Source organism: Petaurus breviceps, unplaced genomic scaffold (assembly GCF_028583685.1).
Source record: "Petaurus breviceps papuanus isolate PSGF00001 unplaced genomic scaffold, PetGlider_PUasm1.0 186, whole genome shotgun sequence".
Classification (NCBI taxonomy): Eukaryota; Metazoa; Chordata; class Mammalia; order Diprotodontia; family Petauridae; genus Petaurus; species Petaurus breviceps.
Window position 1 is genome coordinate 45,422,193 of NW_027185798.1, and position 16,452 is coordinate 45,438,644.

General features: G+C 42.7%; 1 protein-coding gene across 3 annotated transcripts in view; it reads right to left on the minus strand.

Moving 5' to 3' along the window:
- Positions 1-5,480: 5,480 nt before the first annotated feature.
- The window catches only part of CHI3L2 (chitinase 3 like 2), a 17,559-nt gene continuing 6,587 nt past the window's right edge, over positions 5,481-16,452 (minus strand). Inside the window, exons 3-11 of one of the 3 annotated variants that reach the window (XM_069090386.1) lie at positions 15,143-15,344; positions 13,978-14,034; positions 12,364-12,514; positions 11,725-11,846; positions 11,295-11,424; positions 8,699-8,887; positions 7,792-7,908; positions 6,347-6,524; positions 5,481-5,648 (exon numbers count right to left, since the gene is read on the minus strand). In XM_069090386.1, the coding sequence (XP_068946487.1) occupies positions 6,360-6,524; positions 7,792-7,908; positions 8,699-8,887; positions 11,295-11,424; positions 11,725-11,846; positions 12,364-12,514; positions 13,978-14,034; positions 15,143-15,344 (1,133 nt within the window). In that variant the 3' untranslated portion in view covers positions 5,481-5,648; positions 6,347-6,359. Of the gene's footprint in view, positions 5,649-6,346; positions 6,525-7,791; positions 7,909-8,698; positions 8,888-11,294; positions 11,425-11,724; positions 11,847-12,363; positions 12,515-13,977; positions 14,035-15,142; positions 15,345-16,452 lie in introns of those variants that run through there. The other 2 variants (XM_069090384.1, XM_069090383.1) reach the window with 2 other exon arrangements.

Here is a 16,452-nt window from a genome sequence, read left to right on the forward strand (position 1 = left end):
CTACAAGGACCTGGACCAACTGGGCTCTTGCCTCACTTTTATAGGGAGTCATGGTGATCCACCTCCTGCCCCCACCCACCTCCTTGGGGTGAAGTTCAGTGGTGTGTATGGTGGGGGTGATGGAGGTATGAGCTTACACGTGGCTCCCCTTCATCTCCTCTGAATCTTATCTGTGTGTTCCATCTTGTGTAATTAGCCTAAAGTATAGGGAACATTAAAATGGAAACTTCTGAAGCTATTTTGGCTGTTGACTGAAGTTACCAACAATTGTGATAGGAAAGCAGTCATATGCAGGAGGCCAGCTCAAGGTGCCAGAGTCATTACATGGGAAGAAGAGCCCCTCCCAGGGCAGCTGGGAGTTCATTAAGGGTTGTGAAGAGGGGAGGTACCTCCTAATGGGTCTACTCTCCCTAGCTCTCTGGGTCTACCCTTTGGCATAACTGAAAAGTAAGAGAAATTCGGACTGCTCCTTCTCCTTTGGTGTGCCCCTGTAGATGAAGCTGAAAAGGTGGATCAGTGCCAGATTACAGAAGGCATTGAAATGCCAGATTAAGCAGTTTGGACTTTATTTGGAGCCAGTGAAGAGTTTAGAGAAAAAGAGTGGCATGACCTGTGCATAAATTATATTGCTCTGGCAGCAGTGTGAAGGACAAATGGGAAAGGGGAGACTGGAGACATAGAGACCAGTTAAGGGACTATCACAGTACTCTAAGGAAGAGTCGATGAGGGGGGACAATGGTAATGGAAAGGCGAAAGGCCTGGGAGGAGGTGGGTGGGCACTTTAACAGTCAAGGTTTCAGGCCAGCTTACAGGATTGTAACAGGTCAAAGGAGGACTTATTGGGTTAGATATGGCTTCATGGTACCCTTTCAGTCTCACTATGTTTTCAACCACCTACACGGTCTTTAAAAACCCCTGCATGTGGGGGTGGCTAGGTGGCATTAGTGAATAGAGCACTGGCCCTGGAGTCAAGAGGACCCGAGTTCAAATCCAGCCTCAGACACTTAACAGTTACTAGCTGTGTGACTTTGGGGAAGTCACTTAGCCCTCCTCCAAAAAAGGGGAAAAAAACAAAACAAAAACCCTGCATGCATTGTGACTCCTCACCAATCTATCCCTACCAAAGGTATGGCCTTTGGTAAAGACTTTCTTCATCTGCTTGCTAAAGGATTGACTGTGACTTTAAGGACCACAGGACAAAACTAGGAATTCTAGGAGCACAGACATGAGAAGTTGACTTTGTCAGTAAGTCAGCTGGCATTTACTGGGCACCTACTGTGTGCCAGGTATTGGGCTAAGCACTGAAGTTACAAAGAAAGGAGAAAAAATCACTTCCCTGGGAAGGCATCATTTCCCTCTGGTTTGGTTCTAGAAAGCTGGGGACTGGAAACAGATGAGGGAAAGAGGAAATCCCACACATTACCTCTTTAAACCTCAAGGCTTTGCAAAATAAGGGAGCTGGGTTATATCACTTGCCACTTGTGAGTTTTCACCACAAACACAGGGACAGGGAAATTCAGAGTTGTACTTTGGTTTGGGTACCTGCCTATGTGTCTTGAGGCAACTAGATCTGATGGGAAGAGCCTCAGGGGCTAGGGAGCTCAAAAAGTGAGAGGAGACAATTTGTAAGTATTGTTGACGACCTGTGTCTCCTGGGTACCCAGCTCAGAAATAATGCTCTAGGATCTCCTCTGTCCTGGAGACAGGTCAATGGGCTCAATGACCTCTGGAGGTTTTCCATCTGGAAAACCAAGGGCTCCTCTTGATGGCTAAAATTGCTCCGGCCCCAGGAAATATCCTTCCTAGCAAAAGGATTGGTAAGTCTAATGCCCATGCAATTGGAAATATTCTCAACATTTCCTAAAGACTACTTCCTAGAAGATTCCTCTCTTGATTCCCCAGTTGCTAATGCCTTCCATTTACCCCCAAGATGACTTTACATTTACTTCTCATATATTTTGTATTTCCTTATCTGTGTAATGTAACATCTTCCCTCCCCCATCAAATATAGTCAGTCAACAAGCATTTTTTTTGGTACTTAGCATTGCCAGACACCATGGTAAGTGCTGAGAATACAAATACAAGCAAAAAGAAAGGCAGCCCCTGCCCTTAAGACTTAGCTTAAATTCTAATGAGGAAGGAAACACATAAAAGGAAGCTGAAAAGAATGTGGGGAGAGAGAGAAAGAACCCACTGCTTGGGCATGATGTGTGCAGCCTGGTAGGAAACAAAGAGAGGCCAGCTCCTGGGTGCCCTCCTTAAGTGGAGGTCCTGGGAGGAGCCCTCCCCCTTCCAACATAAATGCCCTGAATACAGGAATCATTCTGGTTTTTGTCTTTGTATCCCCAGTACCTAGTACCATGCCTGGCATATGGTAGTGAATGAATAGTTTTGGTGCTTGTTGAATCAGTGGCTATGGCCATTTCCACTGGTACTGCCCAGAGCACCCTCAGTCCCAATACTTCTTTCTCCCACACCTGAAATTTCCATGGTTCTCTGATGCCAGGTGACCTTGGGTATCCCTAGATTTGGAGTTCCCAATTGTTTTGTTAGGAGACCACCTTTTCATTTCATATCAGTCAACCAACATTTATTAAGTGCCTACTATGGGCAGGAAAACAAATACAAATGCTCTGAGTATACAAATACAAAGAATGAAATGGTCACTAATCTCAAGATAATTTCATGATATCGTGAGTGGGGTGAAGGACTTTTAGGGAATTAGGTCAATGCTTAACAGGGCAGAGATCCCAGGTGCAGATCTAAGCTTCTGAAGGGCTTTTCCCTCTATAGGATGTCTAGATGCAGTATTACACAATTAACTCCTTTGACAGCTTCCTTCTATAGGAATCCTTTCCTTATCTCCATAGTTGTTAGCATTCTCTCTTTGATTTATCTTGAATTAACTTACTTGTTTTCCTATGGTATCCCCTAGTAAAACCAAGCTCCTTGAGGACAGGGACCATTTGTGTGTGTGGTGTGTGTTTGTATTCCTACAGCTTAGCATCTTTCCTTGCACATAGGTCACTGATAACTTTGTTAATTTTAATCGAACCCCAAGATCCACACTCAAGTGTCTACTCTGGCATTTATAACAGTGGCCAACTTTTGCTCTTCATGATATTATCAATTTTTGTTCCTGTCCATGAGTGAATGACTGAGCTAATCAATCAGCGAAAAAGCATTTATTAAGCACCACTTATGTTCCAAGAGCTGGGGATACAAATGGGAAAAAAAGCTAGACCTGACTACAACAATGGAAATGGAAAAAAAAAAAACTACTACACACAAATCAAAGTCAATGTTGAAAAGTTTTAAAGAACAAGAATAACGAGAAGAATGAGATATGGGACCACAGCCTCCCCAGCCCTTTGCAGAGGTGGAAGGTCTGCACATATTTTCCAGATTGTTCCCAATGTATTCATCAGACTTTTTTTCTCTTCTTTTTCTTTCTTATTTTGTCTTTAAAAAATACTCTTTGTTATATGGTATTACTCTAGAAGAGGACAAGCAAGGGAAACTAAGGAAATTTATGACAATCTTTAAAAACAAAAGGTCAATAAAAACTTACTTAAAAAGAAAGAGGAAGAAAGAAAAAAAAAACTATACAGTCCCTGTTGTCAGGAGCTCTCATTCTAATTGGGAGAGATAATATATAAAAGTAAGCCCTGTTTCAGGCAGATAGAAAGGCCCGGAAGTCTTTTTTTTTTTTGCCTTTTAGAGGGCAATTGGGGTTAAGTAACTTGCCCAAGGTTGCACGGCTAGTTTTTTTGTGGGTGTTAAGTGTCTGAAGCTGGAACCAAACTCGGGTGCTCCTGACTCCAGGGCCGGCACTTTACTCACTGTGCCATCTAGCCGCTCCTAGTCTGGAAGTCTTAAGCATGCAGCAGTAATGGAGGGTTAGGAGTGGGGAAGAATGAGAGAGAGGTTATTTTGAAGTATCTAAGACAGTGGGGCCATGGGGACTGTAGGACATGTACTCAGTGACTTCCCCACTTCTACTTCTCAATGCCATCACAGATAAAAGGAAAGATTGGAATTAGAAGACCTCTCCATTCTTTCACCCTAAATCTTTTAAGTTGCTTGATTTCATATGTACAACACAAACCATTGGCCTTTGTTGCCCTGGTTTGACTGAAACATGATGTCACTTGTCACTTCTGTCCCTGGTTGTGACCACATTTTGCCTCATTATACCTGTCTATCTCCCATCTGTCAGAGCCCATCCCCACCTGGAAAATCAGATTCTACTCATTGATTTCAAAGCCTCATCCAACCATCTCCCAAACCAGTTGCTGCTTCTATATCTTTTTCTTTGAAGTCTGATAGAATTCCTAGGAGGGAGAGAAGCCAAAAGCAACCAGCTTAGAAATCTACCAAGATCTCTTGGTTTGAAATTTCTGGCCCAGACCCATCAAACGGCAATCAAAGTTCTTGAATGCTATTGCAATGTACCTGATATTTCCAGAATCTTAAGGATCTTAGATGACTCAGAAGCAAGTGGTCACACCAAGGCTATTTTCACTCACGGTCCCCAAATACCTGTCCTCTTTAATTTCTTTTATCCAAGGCCCCTGACTCAGATCGTGTCCAATTTAAACTTACTGGGGATCAGTCCGAATATGACCTCATCCCCCAATCTGGTAGTAACTCCCCTCTGAGATTACTGTCCATCTCCTTTCTATGTATACTGTTACCTACACGTTGTCATCACCTCCCTTAGAACGTGAGCTTCTTGAGGGCAGGGCTTGTTTTTGCTTTTTTTTCGTATCCTAAACCTGACATAATAAATAATAAATGCTTGTTGACTGACTGACCAGTCTTGTGAATGTTTCAAGTCAGGGAGCTCTTCCATTCTTTGTTCTATCATTGACCACCACCATTGCCACTAAGACTTTGGTTTGTCACCCTTTGGGGACACCCCCTATTCCCATGAACAATGATCCTGGGGCATCTTCAGGGTGGTGAAACTGGAAGAAAAGGTCAGGTCAGAGTCTTCTCTAAGTCACCCCCCCCCTTCTAGTTTCCTTATCTGCTCCAGGATGTTTGCAAAGTAAATGCCTCCTCCCTCCCTTCAGAAGCAGGTGTGAGAGAGGGACAATTCTATAGAGTTCAGAGTCTAGGGTGCAAGGAACAGACCCCAATGAATTCTTGAAATCCATCGAGCTGATCATTGATCTCTATGTGGCCATTAAGAAGCAAATTAATATGGTAGTTCTCTCTTTCTTGAGTGCACCCCCAAGCCTTGGGTGAAAGAAGACAAAAGACTTTCTGCAGTCAGTGATGTATCCACCTGGGAAATGTCTCCTAGTCCTGGCGGATGATGTTTCAGAAAACAGAAGTGGAAGCAGGAGATTGGGTGGACTAATGAGACAGTTTGGTCTCAAATTAGGAGGTGGGATGACTTGAGCCCAACAGGTTTTGGAATGTCTGAATGTGAAGACAGAATGCTATTGTAAGAGTAAAGTGGCAGCACTCAATTTTCTTAGGTAGAATCATTTATATTTTATTCTATTCAGCAGCTTGAGAATGAAGCGAGGCTGTCTGGTGGAGTGGGTAGGAAGGCAAGGATACCCACAGCCTTCGGGCATCCATCTGTGAGATTGTTAAGACGGAGGAACGTCCAGACGTTCAGTTTCTAGTTTAGTCTGTGAATAAAAGAGAAGATTCTGCAGTCAAAACCAAGACCCTCTGCTCTTGAAACAAAGAATCTGATCAAGCCTGTCTGTCAGAGGGCTCTGGTTTTGTTTTTGTCTAGTTTTTGTTTGTTTGTCAAGCCTGGGATAATCAGAGATCAGAACAGGGTCTAGAAGAACTTTCCTGGGACAGAGATGAGAAGTAATGACATGAATGTCTATATAACAATGCAAACAGCATTATTGTCGTTCTGCTGTTTTCAATCATGTTTGATTCTTCATGACCCCATTTGGAGTTTTCTTGGCGAAGATTCTGAAAAATTTGCCATTTCATTCTCTAGCTCATTTTACAGATGAAGAAACGGAGGCAGAGTTAAGTGACTTGCCCAGGGTCATACAGATAGGAAGTGTCTGAGGTGACATTTGAACTCATGAAGACAAGTCTTCCCAACTCTAGGTTTGGCACTGTATGTACTACTGCACCAGCTAGAAGCCCAACAATGCAAATACCCAAATATATTTGTATACCATTCCTCCAATCTTATACTATCATAGAATGTCAGAACTCAGAGGGTATCAAGTCTAACTCCCTCATTTTAGGCAAATGTATTGACTTGACCAAAGTTATACAGGTAGTATTCAACAAAGTTGGAATTTGAATTCAGGTCTTTTGACCTGAAGTCCAGAGTCCTTCCCACTTACATAATTACCTCTGGTGGGCAACTATTCCTTCCAGCTTCTAATACCTTTATTGGCAGAGTCCAGTGTCCTCTTGATTGCCTGGAGGAGTGGAAATGAACCCTTTTTGCAGAACTGACCAGTAAAGTCATCCAGATCAAGGGACCAAATCATGGCCCCTCCCAATTTTGAGTTCTTCAAATACTTGACCTGCAGGAAATATACAAGGATGTGGGAAGGGAGCTGAAAAGACAACCTAGCAGCCCTCCTAGGTCTCTGGGAATGGCTCAAAATTAGACTCTGGTCCAGATGAGGGAATGGGTTAATAATTTAGCAGCAAACATTTAGATTAGATAGAAAAAAGGACTTCCTGGTACAAAGGGGCAACTGAGGGAACCCACAGACCCTACATCCTTGGAGGACAGGGTAGATACCTTCATTTCTTTCCTTCACTCCGCCTCCCCCCCCACACACACACAGCAATACTCCGCAGAATAATTGAGCAGATGCTGACACCAGGATCCCAAGGGGTTTGAAAGTGCTTAGGACTCTAGGTCCATGGAACATAAAGGGTACTGCTTCAGTTACAGTGGCCTTGGAGATGACCAGATGGACTTTGAGGAGCAAAAGTAGAAGACAGCTATGGAAACAAGAGAGCTGCTCCTCCCCCCACCCCAGCCCCTGCCCATAACAGGGACAATAAATGGAGGTACTAGTGCTCCAGAGAAGACACTGAGATTGAGAGAGGGAATGTCAATGCTCAGCGCCATCATCTCCACTCTTCTCTCTTGTTCTCTCTTTCTCTCTTTTACCTTCTTTCTTTCTTCTTTCCTTCCACTTTTCTTCCTTCTTTCTTTGCTTCTTTCCTTTTTGCCTTTTTGTTTTCCTTCCTTCCTTTTTTCCTTCATTACTTCTTTACTTCCCTTCTGCTTTCCTTCCCATTTTGTTTCATCTATCCTCTCCTTCCTTCCCTCCTTTTGTCCCTTCCTTCCTTGCTTCCTTTCTGCTTTCCTCTCCTTCCTTGCTTCTTTGTTTCCTTCCTTCCTAGTTTCATTCCTTTCTTCATTATTCCCTCTTTCCCTTCTTCCATCCTTTTTTATTTTCTTCCTTCTTTGCTTCCTTTCTTTACTTCCTTCCCCCTTTTCCTTTTTTCCCCTTCTTTGCTCCTTCCTTTCTTCTTTCCTTGCATATTTGTTTCTTTCCTTTGCTTCTTTTCTGCTTCCCTTCCTTCTTTCCTTCTTTCTTTCCTACTTTCTTCCTCCCTTACTCTGCTCTTCTCTTTCTTCTCTCCCACCCTTTCGATTTTCTATGCCTCAGGTCCTCAGAGGTCTTTTTAAGCCTCACTATTGACTTCAGCCTAAAGAAATTCCTGGACTTTCATCCTAGAGCCACCCTGGAGGCTTCTGTGCCTTCTTTCTTTGTGTCCTGAGTTTGGCCAGGGAGGCGCCCTCATTGTCTCCATCACCTTGGTACTTACCTTGGTCTCCACACTCTCCTCATCATCAAAACCAACCCATTGGTTGCCCTTGACTGCATAAGGTACCTGCTGTTCTGGGATTCTTTTGACTGTGGCACCTTGTAGGAACTGGCATACCTAAGAGAGTGGGGGAAGGGTGGTGAATGCTTAGCCTGGTGTCCTCAATCACTGGATAAATTTCTGGGGGATCTGTGAATTTGTTTTGTTTTAATATTTTAATAATTGGTTTCCTTTGTAAGCTTATGTATTTCATTTTATGATTTTATAACATTGTTTTGAGAAGGAACCTTGAGGCTTTACCAGACTCCCACAGGGTCCACGACACAAAAAAGATTAAGAAACTCTGCTCTGAAACATCGTCCTATACCTAAGCAAGGACACCTGGCTATAGAATTCCCAACAAATAGCCACCTCCACCTGAAATCAGCTAGCAAAGGAGTTTCCTTCCAGGACCATCCATTCTATTTTTGGATGGGCTCTCACTGTTAAGTTTTCCCTTGTAGCCAGTGAAATCTGAATCAACAGCTTCTACCCATTGCTCCTAGTTCGAACCTCTGGATCTGAACAGAATCAGTCATGTTCTGTCTTCCCAGCTGTACCATAAGACCAGAGGGGACAAGGATTGTCTCTTCATCCCTGTGACACCTACCATGCCTTACACTGACTTCCAGAGTCATCTCCACTTTTTTGTATGTATTCTAGGGAAGATTGAAAGGTAGCAAGGGACTCCCTCCTCCCACTCCCACCCACAGACCAGCACAGATCACCAGTGGCCTGAGCCTTGGGAGCTTTCTGACTAAGTAGTCTAGCTTCCTGGGGATTGATTTCATCTCTCTACTCTGAGCGGGTCATCCCACCTGACTATAATGTGACAGAAAGTCTAGCACAAGTAAAAATTCTTGGGTACCTCATAGTAGGCCAAGAAGCCTGCTTCTGCAGTGAATTGGCCGGGAGTGCCAGGAGCACTGGCAGGGGCCCCCACACCTGGATTAGGTGAAGGTGTGGAGAGGGTGAAGGAGCGGCCATACGTAGGGATGCCCATGATAATCTTCTCCTCTGGCATGCCCTGACTCTTCCAGTAGTTCACAGCATAGTCCTAGGGAAGGAAGGCAAACTAAGATTGAACTGAACCTTGAGTGTGGAGAGAAATGAAGGGACCTAAAATATCTCTGCTTCCACCTCCGGCTTATTGAGATCCAACACATCTGTCCGTTTCTGTTCTAAATTCAGCTTCTCCATTGTTGGGGCAAGGACACACAGGTTTTGTTTGTTTGTGGGGAGGGCAAAGGCTGTGTTTTGATCCCTGGCAATAAGTTGATCATTGTCCTTCATATATGATTCTCTGGTCTTAAAGAAATTAGGATGTTATTTTTTAAACGAATGGATGGATGGATGAATTTTTAAAAGACTAGGCAAGGAATTTAAGAAGAAATTAGAAAACCAGACATATAGGTCTTTGTCACCAAATTTCATCCTATCTTCTTTGTGTTGACTGCTTGTGGCATTTGTCTTGGGGATAGGGATGGAATGGAACTAGTTATTTTCTGATCTCCCAAGAGTTACCCACTTTGACAGACAAGGATAGAAAAGAGGCTAGTTTGGAACTCTTTGGGCTATGGTGGAGACCAGAAAAAATTTGTGAGATGGGATCCATTCTCCTTATTCCCAGCTCCTCACACACAGGGAGAGCTCTTCAAATTTTTGTTGAATAAATTATGCAAACTGATCAGGGAAGTGGGAGGGTAGGTACTGGATGTGGGGAATCCCCTGCATTGGAAAACACTCTGAATCACAAGACTCAGAGTTGGGAAAGGCCCTTGGACATTATCTAGTTTGGTGACCTTTTTCAAATATAGAAATTAACACAGTGGGCCAAAGTGGGCCTGCCCAGAGTCACATAGGGAGTCAAAACCAGAGTCAGGATCCGAACCTAGATCCCACAATTACAAATCCAGTACTCCTTATATTGCATCAAACTAAGGTCAGACAGAAACATAGTGGGAGCAAGGAAGACATAAGCCAATCGTGGCACCATTTCTCTAGCTGACAAGCCAAATGAAAAAAGATGTGAAGGCCTGGAAAATTTTTCAGAAAAAAAAAAACAAACTAAAATATTTGCCCTCCCCCCTCATAAAAATTTCCAGGAAAATAAAAACTGCATATTCTGAAAAGAACAGGGTTAAGGTGGGGTAAGGTTGAGGTTAAAAGGCATGGGGTTTTCCCCAGTCTTTCTCTGTACCTCCTCTCCCAGGCCTTCATATGTCTATATGTCTACCTTGGATAAATTTCCTCACTGTCAAGTGTAGATATCCCTCTTTTGCCTATGTTAAAGGGTTATCATTTGGATCAAATCAGATTAAAGATGCCCACTTCTTTTGTCAATATGATAGAAAAGATGCTTACTTAGTAGGGATTGGGGTTAAGGATGGGATGGGGTTAGGAATGGTTGTTACTTAGTAGAGATGTGTCAGGATGGGATGTTCAGATTGGGAAATGAAGAATGAGCCAGCACATACTTTGCCATTTGGTGAAGATGATGGCTACTTTTGCTGTAGGCCCAGTTGTGAAGAGGCAGTTAGGTGGTGTATTGGGTAGAGCACTGGGCTAGGAGTCAGGAAGACATGAGTTCGAATCCTGTCTGGTCTAGCTATGTGACCATCTGCCTCAGTTTCCTCCTTTGTAAAATGGGGATAATAATAGCACCTACATTCCAGAGTGGTTGTAAGGACCAAATAAGATAATATTTTAAAATGCCTAGCACACAATAGACATTTAATAAATGTTTGTTTCCTTCTTTCCTGAGATAAGGAGTTAATGACACTTGACTGGCCAGCACCCTTTGTGCCTCTCCAGCTGCAGTTTCATTGGTTCCCCATTCAAAGCACATACACACACATATATACATATATACACATATGTATTTTATATATGGGTATGTGTGTATATATGTTCACACATATGTGTTATATATGTATATCTTATATAGAAATGATATATTTATAAATAATATTTCTTATTTGAAGAGGAAAACATGAGGAGGACTGTGAATTTTTATATACCACATATAAATGTTTAGTTGTATCTAATTCCTTGTGACTCCATTTGGGGTTTTCTTGGCAAAGAAACTAGAGGGGTTTGCCATTTCCTTCTCCAGCTCATTTGATATGAAGAAACCAAAGGCAAACAGGGTTAAGAGACTTGCCCAGGGTCATACACCTAGTAAGTGTCTGAGGCCGGATTTGAACTCAGGAAGATGAGTCATCCTGATTCCAGGCCCCAGCTGTGCTATATATAAATGATTTATTCACAAGTCCTATTTCTCAATTGAAGGGGAAATTAAGAGGAAGATTGTAAACTTTTACGTATCACATTTAAATGATATATTATGAATTGTATTTCTGTACTAAACCTCACAACGTGTATTGTATAATGATTAAAAAAGACCATGCTTAAAAACAAAAGTCCCTCTCCTTTGGCCATCCATCTCAGCTTTCCAGTCCTACCACATTATAGTAAGCGCTGTTCCGCTGGTCCTGGGTCCCTTTTTTCAGAGGGCTATGGTGGCCAGTCACTAGGGGATTGTCCCAGGATCCATGGAAATCGAAGGACAGAAGGTTGATGAAATCCACGTCTCTAAAGAATCCAGAGAGTGAAAGTGAAAAACAATTTTTTTCTGAGAATCCATAAGAAACCATAAGGGATTGTTTCTATTAAGCTTAAGGTACAACATGAAGGATTAAAGGTTGACAGAAGGAAAAACTTCCCGAGTGTGAAGAGTTTGGGGTGTGGACAGGTGATTAAAGAAAACCTTCTAGAAAAACCTTTAAAAACAAGAGGTATCCTCCTCTTCCTCAAATCCCATATCCAGCAGATCATTTGTCCAAACTGGGTTAAAGGCAGAGGAGGAGATCAGCTGACTCCAGTTATACTCACTTTGCCAGGTTCTTAATATCATAGCTGTTATCGATTATCTGCCTTCCTGCAGCCACCCCGGCAGACAAAATAAGCTTGTCCGTGGGTTTTTTGGCCTCTTTCTGGAAAGCATCAGCTAACTCCTATGGGACATAAGAAGAGAGATGTTTAAGAATTTGAGAACAAGGCATTAGCCTGGGGTTTGGGAAATGCCACAAAGCAAATATTCTCCTTTTCTTAGAAAGGCTTAGGAATCCAGGAATCTTATTGGTTGGGAAAGGATAGTCCCCCCCAGATGCCACCCATGTGGACCACCCATCCCTGTCCTCCTGAGGCTCTTCAAGAACTAGAACAAAGTCTGCCCCATGCTTCTTGTGTCTGGGAAAGGATTAAGAGGGCTACTTCCCATTCAACCCCACATGATTCAGAACATCCTCTCCTTAGCCCTTGAGAACTCAGAGAATACTTCCCTATTGTTCTGGGACTTGACCAAAGACATAACCTGGCCTGCTCTATCATACCAAGGGGGGGAGGACCTGGGTTTTCTCTGATAAACTTGAGAGATGCCAGCAGCTAAGCATCAGGGTTCCTCCTTTCTGTAATACCCAGCATGTGACTCTACACCCAATATGGGGAATGAACCATGAGACTTGACCATACGTGAATCAGAGAAGTAAAAAAAGGCTTTTCATTCAGCTCAGGATAGATCCAGTCTACGTCCAGCCCATCGAAGCCATTGTACCTCAGGAGTGGGATCACAGATTTGATAAATGTTGATCGTGATTCAGAAGACTCCACCATGGGATGGAACCTGATAGAAACAAGACTGATGTCTTTTGGAAAGAACTGGTAAGGAAGCCAGCATAATATGTTACCCCAGAGTCTATGGAAGTTCATTCACAATTGCAGTCTCATTTCTACTGTTTAAAGAGGACCTCCAGAAACCATGCCTGAGCAGAACAAAAACCACTCAGGCCTGAACTCCATGGGCCCATATACCATCATCTCCACTCCAGCCATTTTCTGTCTGTGCCTCACTCCTCTTCCACCTCTTGCTTCAAGAACTATAATAAAATTAACACTACCATTGACCCTATAAAAGGCATATCAAAGGACTGACTATTGCATCTGTATGATTTCCTAGAATCTAAATCAAAACAGGTTTCCCTGGATACCACTCCCCTCTATGTGTGATCTCTACTGATTAGAATGTAAGCTCCTTGAGGGTAGGACAATTTAACTTTTTATTTACATCCTAGCAGAGTTCTTGGTACATAGTAAATGTTTAGCATGTGCTTTTAATTCACTCATTTATCCTTTGACTTACAACCTCCCCCACCCTTTGGGGGTATACATACGTATGTATGTATGTATGTATGTATGTATGTATGTATGTATGTGTGTGTGTATGTGTGTATGTATATGTATGTGTTGCTTCCAATTTTACAAGGGATTTTACATACATTATCTCATCTGATCAACCCTATGATGTAGGTACTATTCCCGTTTTACCAGTGAAGAAACTGACTCAGAGGTTAAGGCTACTCTAGGTAGCCTAGCTGGAAGTCCAATACTCTTTCCATTATACATAGTGTAAGGAAGGCATAGGGGCTGGCCCTGTGATCTAATTGGTACAGAGAGCATTGAGATAACAAAATCCTTCTGTCAGTGCTGGTCAGTCAACTCTCTGCAATTTGTAGTCTTAGAGAGCTATTTAAACTACTGAAGGTGATGTAGTTACTTGTCAGGGTCATACAACCAATATGTGTCAGAGGCAGGACTTGAATCCTTAACTTCCTGGCTCGAAGGCTGGTTTTCTACATATAATGATGCCCTTAGAAAGTCGAGAAGAACTGTTTTAAAATCTTCCTTCTGACACATCCTAACTGGGTAACCATAGTTCTCACTTAACCTCCTCTAGCCTCAGTTTCTTCATTGGTAAAATGCAGATAATTCTTGTAATATTTTCCTCACACAGTTGTTATAAAGTAAAGGATGTAAAATGCTTTATAACCTTACAATTTGTAATATAAATGTCAACTACTGTTCAAAAAACCCTGAGGATACAGAATTGGATTGGCTGAGAGAACATCTACCCCTCACCAGGGGAATTAATATATTTAATCCATTAGAATATAATCTCCTTGTGGGCAGGCACTATTTTTACTTTATTTTTTGGTATCCCAAGAGATTAGCACAATACTTGGCATATAATACTAGTTTAATAAACATTTGCTGACTGTTTGAAATAAATAATATGAGCTATATGCTTACCCTTTGGAACCAAATTTGGCACCTCCAATGGCTAGGAGAGTTTTCAGGTTGCGATTTCTGCAATGGAAAGAAATTGAGTTTGATTCACTGAGGGTTTCATTACCATCCTGCCATGGTACCCCAAATGTCCACCCTTAGAAACACTTCTTGAAATTCACGCATTGTATTTCTTTTTTTTTTTTAAAGCAATCGGGGTTAAGTAACTTGCTCAAGGTTACACAGCCAGTTATTATTTCTGGGTGTGGTGCTAAGTATCTAAGCCCGGATTTGATCCCCAGGTCATCCCGACACTGGAGCTGGTGCTCTTACTTGCTGAGCCACCTGTCCATCCCTAAGCATTGTATTTCTAGAAGATACTCATTAACATGCAATTTTCTAATTAAAATTAACTCTTGGAGGCTCCATTGGATCTTTCTGTATTTTGAACAACCAAATAGCTCATTGCTAAGTTCCAGAATTGAAATTTACTCCTTGCTGAGATGGTGTATGCCAGATGTACTGAGCTGGGACTAGTTTATCTACAGCCCAAACTGTCATGGTCACAACAACCAACTGAGACACACATTTCTTTAGGGTTACCTGTGTCTTTTCAGTAATCCCTAATAGCTATTCTCATGACGACTTAGGAGAAGAAGCATTAACTCCTCATAATCCACTCTAATTTTAACAGGGATAAGACACCCAACTGTGGTTTTGATGGACTGGAATGAAAGACAAGCAGATTTTGATGGGGAAGCGTTCAGGAAAGGAGCATGGAGTGTTGAATGGGAGAGGGCAGTCCTGGCTAGAGTTAGAGCTGGGGGGCGGGGGGAGAGACTGTGTCTTGAGCAGCCAGGGTCAGTATAAGGACACTAATCGTGGGACTTGAGAAGAGAGGTAAAGGAAAATAGTAGACAATAGAGATAGCCACTTCCTACACAATTTTTCCCAAGTCAGGCCACTTGAGGAATGCAAGAGAGAAGCACTCCTTGCCTTTTCTGCTCTACTTTCTATACTCCCACTCCCTACATGACATGGGGATCCCAATATCAAGGCTCTCCCATCTTCCTCCTCCTGCTTCAGATGAGCTAGCAAGGAACTAGATGAACTCAAAATGGATATACCTAATCCAATGGTTTTAGATACCCCTCCACACCCCATTCATGCTCATCCTCATCCCACTGGCCTTTTCTTGAGATCCATGAAGGTGTGATATTGGGTGACATCATTCCACTCCCCAGGGATGATCTTATTGTTGCTGATATTGGCGAAGGAAAAGATAATGTGTGTACATAGATTTGGGTCAATGACATCAGGAATGAAATATCCCAGCCCAGCTCGGTACTGGGACCAGTTGGTGACATAGCATACCAATTTGTAGGCAGAGCCTGTAAAAGAGAAAGGAGAGAGTTCATGGAACCAACGTCGGACCTGGTCAGCTGCTAGATTCTTCCTTAGACAAATGACAAAGTCTCCAAGTTGGAAGGAACCTCAGAGGTTATTCAACCCAACCCATAGCTTAATAGGAATCTTCTTTACAATATTCCATTCAAGTAACAAATCAGCCTCCACTTGGAGAGTTTCAATAGAAAGAGGAACTCACTACCTCTTGAGGCAACTCAGTGCACTCTCAGAGAGCTCCAATTATTAGGAAGTGTTTGCTTACATCAAGACAAAATTTGCCTTCTAGGCACTGCTACCTCTTTCCCCATTGTTCTTAGTTCTGCCCTTTGGGACCAAGCAGAACAGGTGGAACACCTCTCCTAATGACCACACCTTCAAGTGCTTGAAGACAGCTGTCATATCCCCATTGCCTTCACTTTTTCAGGCTAAACATCCCCTGTTATTTCAGCCATTCCCCTTACTGGCATGGTTTCTAGTCCTTCCCATGCTCTCCATCCTAGTCACCCTCCTCTGAAGAGGCTCCATCTTGTCTAAGTTGTTCCTTTTCCCAGTAATGTAGCACCAGGAAGGGAGCACAATACTCCAGATTTGGCCCCATTAGGGAAGACAAGATTTTGGCAATGATGGTCCTGGACATCATGCCCCTATTCATTCAGCCTAAGATACCATTAGATTTTTGACTACTACTATCATGGTGTTGAGAATTAGTGTTCCATAGTGTCTAGACAGCAAGTTTCAAAGCCAGGAAGAACTGGTTTGAGTCTTGGCCTTGACACATCTGACTTCCTTTCTCAAGATAGTGGCAGAGCTAGAGAGAAAAGCTCACCAATACAAAGAAACACCAACGCAAAGATACAGCTAGAACTCAATGTATTGCATATTGTAAATGCTCCAAGAAGGTTTGCTGGATGAATAGGGGGTGATAGGCAGTAGAGAGACAGACATTGGTGAAGGAATACAGATGCACACACACACACACACACACACACACACACACACAGAAACACAGGAGTGGAGACATATAGAAAGAGAGAAGTACAGAGAGGCCAAGGGGCAGAGGTAGAAAAAGGAGCATTACCACTATCACCACCA